An 8,609-nucleotide genomic window follows, 5' to 3' on the forward strand; every position below is an offset into this window, starting at 1 on the left:
GTACACATATCCACAGGACATCAAGCTATACTGTGAAATATTCAATTAATTACTGATTATCCCACATTTTACATCCCTACCAGTTTGATGAAAATGATGCTGTGGACACACATATGAGGTAATGTTTCTTATACTCTATCCTATTATGCATTTTAACATTAATTTTGATAAAATATGTAGAGAAAACAGCGAGTGTTGGGGTCTAACATGTACCCTTGGACTTACATTCAAGAAACTGACCCATGATGATTATGAATTCAGACGTATTCATAACTAATTAGTGACATAAAACAAGACTGGATAACAAACATCTCAAGGGAATTTGTGAAAATATGAAAAACAAAACCAGGAAAAAATTTAACCACCCTTTCACAGTCACCATTACTTAAAATGCATGAATGTACACTGCCTAATATTAAAGTAAATAATGTTTCACTTAGATAACGGACATCTCATTCTATATATTTCAGCAGAAAAATATCTATCACTAAGTGAAAGCACCGTAGGAGATGTACAAAAGTCATAGAGAGAAAACAAAGAGCACAAAACAAACTTTATTGAAAAGATTTGCTAAATGTATAGAACACTTTAATATCTCTCACAAACCAGAAACCACAATAGAGAAATGTCCACCATCAGGCTTGAGTGAAGATAGTAAATGAGTAACCTTCTTCATGATGAAAATTATATAAAACAAAAATTTCTGGACAATAAAGACCACTGTGATGTCTAAATTCTTTACCATATCGTTTACTTGAAGAAGAGTTTTCTTTTGCAGGAGTTCTTCCCTATTACCAGATGTGAAGATGATTTAAAAGAAAGTCTTTAAAATATCTACAGGGCTATGGATAAGGACAAGCAGTGATGACAAGTTCACTGTCAGGATGAAGGTCAGGTTTTTGAGAACTTCCTGTAGTCCTGCAACAGGAATACCCAAGAGTCTAATAATGTTCCTGGGAGCAAGCATGAATAATCATATACCCACACAAAGGCACACTAAAATAACATAATTAAAACTAAATAAAATCTTTGACTAAATATTTTTTCACTCATGAATATTTTCCTTTTGTAAGCATTCATTTCTGTAACCCAGGTGTTGACTCATTTAAAGGCTTACTTCCAGAGTTTTCCTTAATTGTGATTTAGATCGTGCAACAGAAAGCAAGAATGTAGACTTGAAGTTACCAAAGTTAATCATTCTCAATTAGTGGCATCATTTGGGAAAATTTAGAAATTATTGTCTTCCTGTAAGAATTATGTCATGGGTTTTTTTTCCTGAGAGTATACATTCACACACCATTCCAAGTTCCTACACCTGGTTCATGCTGTAGGCTGAGAATGTGAGTTCTTAGCTTCCCAATGTAGCCGTCATGTCTGACACTTCTCGAGACAACACTGTCAAGGTTATCATGTAACTGTCTGGAACCCAGAGTCACATTAAGCTCTTTTACTAATTGACTTAGGGATTTTATTTTATCATAGGCACAGAAGAGGCACTCATACACATCTACAAAATTTTAAATCTAGATAAGTTATGGGGAAAGCTTTGTTAATCAATCATCTTAAGAATTGGAATGTAGTTACGGCGTGGCTTCCTGTAGCCTAAGAGAAAATGGGGATGGACCAGGTGCTTGCTCTCTGGATTATTTTTGCAGGACACAGCAGAATTTGGAAATTTCATTCTCATGCCATGAGTTTCCACTTATAATAAGTAAAAATATAATTGCTTATCTTTAAGCTAGCCTGGTTATTTCTCAAATAGTGCTAAGTTGTACAGATAAGTGTATTTACATAATTGAAGAAAAGTGCAAAATCAGAAAGGGTTACCTTATCATTGAATTCACATGACTTTTGTCCATGTAATTTTGAAGGTACAAACAAAATAGAGACTTCATAATGCTTGAACAAATTGGTTTTCTTCCCAGTCTTATGTAAGTAAATGTTTGTTGGCTGAAGATATTTCCAAAACATTTATAGTCACATTCCCTTTAGGATGAATCTGCTCAGGTCCTCAGAGTACTGTGACTTAATAGACTTCTTATCTGCTACAAGTTTATTCTTGTATAAAGACTACCAAAAAGAGGAAAACTTTACCACACTGATTGCACCTAAAGTGTTTGTCAGGCTTACTGTGGTGGCACATCCCGTTAATCCAGCACTTAGGAAACAGAGACAGACAAATCTCTGTGAGTTAAAGACCAGCCTCAAATATGAATGAGTTCCAGAATAGACTCCCACAGTACAGAGAAAACCCTGTCTCAAAAGACCAAAATAGAAAAAAAGTTTCTTTGCAATATGATTTTTTCTCAAGATTTTAAAGCCTGATGACACCTACAAAGTCTCTACCACATTGGCTAAAATCGTAGGGTTTCTATTCAGCATGTGTTACACTTCTATGATATACAAAGGCTTTACTACACTGATTAAAGTAATGAGGTTTCTATCCATTATTTCTCTCAAATACATAAGGTTCTTTGATGTATTTGAGACTACATTGATGTGAAAAGTCTTTACCACATTCTTTACATTCCTAGAGTTTTTCCTGCAGTGTGTGTACTTTTATGTTTTCTCAGATTGCTGAGTTTTGAAAAGGCTTTTCCACACTGATTACATTCATAGGGTTTCTCCCCAGTATGTGTTCTTTTATGTACTATTAGACTACTGAGTTGTGGAAAGGCTTTATCACATTGATCACATTTATAAGGTTTCTCTTCTGTATGAAGTCTTTTATGTGTTTTTAGAGTACTGAGTTGTGAAAAGGCTTTACCGCATTGATTACATTCATGGGGTTTCTCTCCAGTGTGTGTTCTTATGTGAAGTTGGAGACTACTGATACATGAGAAGGCTTTATCACATTGATTACATTCATAGGGTTTCTCTCCTGTATGAAGTCTTTTATGTGTTTTTAGAGTACTGAGTTGTGAAAAGGCTTTACCACATTGATTACATTCATGGGGTTTCTCTCCAGTGTGTGTTCTTATGTGAAGTTGGAGACTACTGATACATGAGAAGGCTTTATCACATTGATTACATTCATAGGGTTTCTCTCCTGTATGAAGTCTTTTATGTGTTTTTAGAGTACTGAGTTGTGAAAAGGCTTTACCACATTGATTACATTCATGGGGTTTCTCTCCAGTATGTGTTCTTTTGTGCATTTGGAGATTAGAGTGCGATGAAAAAGCTTTATCACATTGATCACATTCAAACGGCTTCTCTCCAGTATGTGTTCTTTGATGACTGTGAAGCTCACCACAACTCACAAAAGCTTTATCACATTGATTACATTGATAAGGTTTCTCTCCAGTATGTAGCCTTTGATGTACCCGAAGACTACTTCTTACTGAAAAGGCTTTACCACATTGACTACATGGGTAGGGTCTTTCTCCAGTATGTGTTCTTTTATGTGTTTGGAGATTGCGTTGACTTGAAAAGGCTTTACCACATTCATTACATTCATAGGGCTTGTCTCCAGTATGTGTTCTTTTGTGAAGTAGGAGATTACTGATACATGAAAAGGCTTTAACACAATAATTACATTCATAGGGCTTCTCTCCAGTATGTGTTCTTACGTGTGTTTGGAGGTTACAGCGTTCTGAAAAAGCTCTATCACATTGCTTACATTTAAAAGGCTTCTCTCCAGTATGGGTTCTTATATGTCTGTGAAGCCCACCATAACTTACAAAAGCTTTATCACATTGATTACATTGATAAGGTTTCTCTCCAGTATGTGTCCTTTGATGTATTCGAAGACTATTGCTCAGTGTAAAGGCTTTACCACATTCATTACATTCATAGGGTTTCTCTCCAGTACGTTTTCTTTGGTGAACTTGGAGACTACTGACATATGAAAAGTCTTTACCACACTGATTATATTCACAGGGTTTCTCTCCAGCTTGAGTTCTTTTAAGTATTTGGACACAGCTGATACCTGCAATGGCTTCATCATATTGAATACCATCATATAGCTTCTCTGCAGAATAATTTTTTTCATGACTTTGAAGATGATTATAACATGCAAAGGCTTTATCACACTGAGTATATTCAGAGGCTTTCTCTCCATTATGGTTTCTTTCATGCCTGCAAAGATAATTGGCAAATGCAAAAGTTTAACCGTGTACATTACAATGATATCTGTAGGTATTAATTTTATAATTTTGTTTAATTGTAAAGAGGAATCAGATTTTAAGTTTTACATTCCTCGTGCTCTTCTCCAGTATGGTATGTTTTGTGTCTTTGAAGAACTTTTGACAGTAAGGGTCTTTTGTCAAATGACCCACATTTATAACATCATTTTCTATGAGTTTTTTTACACATTTAAAAAGAACTAGACTAACTCAGTTTTAAATAACCTTACATTCCTTTTGCATTCTTATGTTTTCCTGTAGTACAATACCTACCACAAGAAAGTGTACTAGGACAAACAAAAGTAAGTACACAGTCCAACATTCATAGGGCTTATCTTCGCTGTGAGTTTGCTGATGTCTTCCCAAGGAAGTTTGAAAACCAATTAAATATAATCTTATAGCACATCCAACAAATCTACCCAGTGTTGAAATACCAAATGTCTTTCCTATCTTCTCATTATTCTGAAAGAGATACAGTCCCTCTTTCCATTTGGGAAGCTCACATGTGACATATGACGTTCTTATTAAAGGAAGACAAATTGTCCCTTGAATTCACACAGTTTGACTTTCACTTCCTCACAGAAATGTGGTATAAGAATGAAAGTTTCTCCACAAGAGCCTTTGTGACTCTCATAAACTAACTCTTTCAATAAGTTTGGTAAAGTCACAAGTACATGAGTAACACTGGCTTTACTACAGACTATTTATTTTTGGACAGTTTTAAACATATACTCATTATCTATTCAATGTGCATATGTGTGTTCCTTGTGCAATATCTGAGTGCTATGAAATGAAATTAATTGGCAACACTACAGCATAGTTTTCATGGACTATGACTCAAATGGTGGTATAGGGTAAAGAATCATTTGTTTCTCTTCTGTTTTTAGAGGAATGTCTTGGAAACACAGACCGGTTACCTCATATTGAGGCATATGATTTTATGAGAAATCAATAATCATCAATAAACTTTAAGCTGTGCTCATTTATACTATTGTTTTTCTTTAAATCTTCCAGAACAAATTAAAACTTCTTCAGAGACAAATATATACCAAGTTGCAAATAAAAATTACCTTCCATGTTTTCTAGCAGGTTGACTATGTTCTTCAAAATTATGGTCTTCCCAACTGTAGCCTAAAATATAGGAACAGAAAGTAGATAATATATTAAAGGATATTGTACAAAATTGAATATCTTAAGTGAACTATGCCTTAGTTATTTGGCTCATTCTTACTCTTTCTCAAACACAAATATACAAAAGTATCAATAAACAATACACATTTGTCCCCTTATTTTGAAACATGAAGGAAAGTTCACAATCTTACCAATAGCAGTGAGGTTCCTATATGTCTCTAGCATCACATCTTTGTAGAGACTCTTTTGGGAAGGATTCAGCAAAATCCACTCATCCTCAGTGAAGTCAATGTGCACATCCTCATAGGTCACTGATTTCTAGAATAATCCAACCAACAATAAAACAAAGTGTGATCCTGACATTGGATATTTCTTTTTAAATGATATATTTGTATAATACTACTGCTTCCTATAGTTCTTCCATGATATTACATTATAATGCAATCACCAGTCACTTTAGAAGGGAACTGAAGAGGAGGTTCATATGAGCCATTCATTGGCCCTTTAAATGGGTTACACCCTTGAGAAAGACATGCCAATGAACAGACACACAGAGACAGACAAGAAATTAACACTACTGAGAAAAAATTACAGAAATAATAAGAACAATGATTATCTCAAAAATTGGTGGGAAAATTGGGTATATTGACTCTTGCCTTTAATCCCAGCAATCAATGTAAAAGCAGATGAATTAAATTGAGTTGGATGTCAGCCAAAGCCTATGCAATAAGTTACAGGTAAGCCAGAATTACAAATTCATAAAACCCAATATCCATAGAAAAATCTTTCAAATAAAAAAGGTAAAAAGAAATCAGAGCATTTACTGAAGTTCTTACAAAAAATATGTATTCACTTTAGTTCTATATTCATCTTTTAGAATCTACAGTGGCCCAGTTTAAACTGTTTCATAATAAGATCTTAATAAAAGGGAGTGCATGTTTAAACAGTTACAAATGGACCAAAGGAAACATCAGCCCTACAAATAATGATCATAAATAACATAGAGTAAGAGAGTTGGGTCAGCAATTAAGAGGCTAGTTATACTTGCATATAAGTGGGTACAGTTGCCAGTACAAAAAGTGGGCTTGTAATTATGCATTACTTCAACTTCATAGGTTCTGGGGCCTCTTGAGATCTAACACGAGGAACAGGCTTGCATGTGATACATACTTTTGTATGTAGATACAACCTCATATTCATTCAAAGCATTCAAAACAAAAAAATTTAGAGGCAGGTAAAAAGTTATACACATGCAGTACAATGATTCAGAAGGCAGAGGTATTAATGTCATGGATACTACTCTCCTGGGTAAGAGAACGAAAGCCTCCACCAAACTTCAAATTTCAAGATGTACGTGAAGTTCAGCATAGAAACTTATCCTTGATATGTACAAAAACCTACATTCCAGGCTCCTCAGACAATAAAACAACACACACACACACACACACCAAAAACATGTATGCTGCTTAGCCATTAGTCCCTCTGTGCAGAAGCCAGGATCATTTGTATTTCTGAGTTGAGGAAGCATGGTCTAAGGAGCTACATTCAGTACCAGAGATACACAGAAAAACATTCTTTCAAAAACAAAAGAAAGAAAAAAATTAAAATAGAAATCAGGATAGCAAAAGGCTTAAGAGTGAACAGAAATTGCTTCAACTGCATGTTTTGTCATTGAGTGATACCATTTATGATGGTGGTGAAGTCATAACATCAGGACACACATAACCAGAAATGGGTTGTGGCTATAAACATGCAAATCCAATCCTCAATATAGATATTTCATCCAAACGATTTCTCCTACTCAATGTTCTACAAATACAACAAAGAAGAGCACCCTGGAAAGATAAGTGTTAAACCACTTCTTCTAATCCGGGACCTTTGATAAACAACATTCTAATCCTGATCCATAAATATTCATGGTCATCTCATGATAAAAATTGTATTTAGTCTAACTTCAAAGATGGTCATAGGCTGAAACAATTGTTTCAGTGTGAAGTCTCTTATAACAATCATGATATCGACTTGATTGGCCATAACACAGCCTAATAAAGCCACACCTAATACTGCCACTCCCTAGGAGATTATTGAGTCTCACTACATTCAAACTACCAGAGTGGTTTATCTGAGTCTTAAGGTAGATAGATTCCCAATTATCTGAGGTACTGCCATATAGGTTTCCATAGTGGCTACACAGCTTTGCTCTCCCAGCTCAAAGCTACACAGCTTTGTTCTCCTTACTCAACATCTTTGCCAGGATAAGTTGTCCCTTGATATTTTTGAACCCAGCTATACTGACCAGTATAAGGTGAATTCAAAAGGCTCTTTTGATGAATATTTTATTGATGGCTAAGTATATTGATCATTTAGTTAAGTGTTTCTAAGACAGTTTAGATTCATCTATTTGGAATTTTTTTATTTAAATCTTAACCACAATTTTATTCAATTAATTTATTTCCTGATGTGTTCCTTCTTGAGTTTTTTTTTTTTTTGAGCAAGTAAACCCAAACTATACAGACAAACATGATGTGTACTCATTGTAAGTGGATTTTAGCTGTTGAGTAAAGACTAATCACAGTACAATCCACAGACCCAGATTGGGTAAGTGACAAAGATGGCTGTAGCAGGGGGTGCATGGATCCCAAACAGATTAAATAGACTAGATCTGTGAGTGTACTCAGAGCAAGAACAGGAAGGATCATGGGAGCAAATGGAGGTATGGAGCAGGAAAACACAGCATGAAATTAATAGAATAAGAAAGCTTTCAAGGGTTGATGTTGAAACAATGCAATAACGACTCTCTGCAACCTTTGAGGGTCATTATAGTGTGGACTCCCTATAACTCAGAAATATGGAGCCTGTACTGGCCATCTTCTGTAATCACATATGGCTCTCAGTGGTGGGAATACGAAACCAATCCATCCATAAAATATTTGACACACACTTGTTGTGTATGGAAGATATATCAGGAAAATGGTGGCTCAAGATTTGTATAGTGGCTAACCAATGACTGGCCCAACTTGAGGACCAGGGTTGCTAGGAAAAGTGCCTAGATGTGCAGGATCTATAAGTTGGATGGCTAAGAGAACTAGGGTAGAACCAAATACAAGTAACAATATAGAAAATAGTCAATGTAATGATACCTAATTCCATGTCCAATAGATCTCCAGGTTTCCAATCCTGTTCTGCTTTGTTGAGAACATCACACTTCTTTTTCTTTGGCTGGTGCCATTGCACATTAGTAGCTTTCCTTGGCAGGTAACCTATGACCCTGGGATCTCTAACATCTTGGTTAATTAAAGAATTTCAACCTTCCAATATTAAGATGCACTCTTTCCCATCTTCCTCTCGGAGAGG

At 35.3% G+C, this 8,609-nt stretch overlaps 1 protein-coding gene across 2 annotated transcripts; it reads right to left on the reverse strand.

Moving 5' to 3' along the window:
- Nucleotides 1-2,522: 2,522 nt before the first annotated feature.
- On the reverse strand, nucleotides 2,523-8,405 carry LOC142849838 (zinc finger protein 431-like). 2 transcript variants are annotated; one of them, XM_075972575.1, is made up of 4 exons: nucleotides 8,396-8,405; nucleotides 5,447-5,566; nucleotides 5,195-5,255; nucleotides 2,523-4,077 (listed from the first exon to the last, which is right to left on the reverse strand). In XM_075972575.1, exons 1-4 carry the CDS (start codon nucleotides 8,403-8,405, stop codon nucleotides 2,523-2,525), a joined length of 1,746 nt encoding a protein of 581 aa, XP_075828690.1. The 2 variants fall into 2 exon arrangements, with proteins under 2 accessions (XP_075828690.1, XP_075828699.1); XM_075972584.1 differs by lacking the exon at nucleotides 2,523-4,077 and having other exon boundaries at nucleotides 5,191-5,255.
- Nucleotides 8,406-8,609: the final 204 nt, after the last annotated feature.

This window comes from Microtus pennsylvanicus, chromosome 1, assembly GCF_037038515.1.
Source record: "Microtus pennsylvanicus isolate mMicPen1 chromosome 1, mMicPen1.hap1, whole genome shotgun sequence".
NCBI classification, from domain to species: Eukaryota; Metazoa; Chordata; class Mammalia; order Rodentia; family Cricetidae; genus Microtus; species Microtus pennsylvanicus.

Excerpts from the sequence above, each read along its gene's own strand:
- LOC142849838 (XM_075972575.1), bottom strand. Across the intron at positions 5,256-5,446 it reads TAGGAACCTCACTGCTATTG|GCTACAGTTGGGAAGACCAT; the intron begins GTAAGATTGTGA and ends CCTATATTTTAG. Across the intron at positions 4,078-5,194 it reads CCTGCTAGAAAACATGGAAG|GCATGAAAGAAACCATAATG; the intron begins GTAATTTTTATT and ends TTATCTTTGCAG.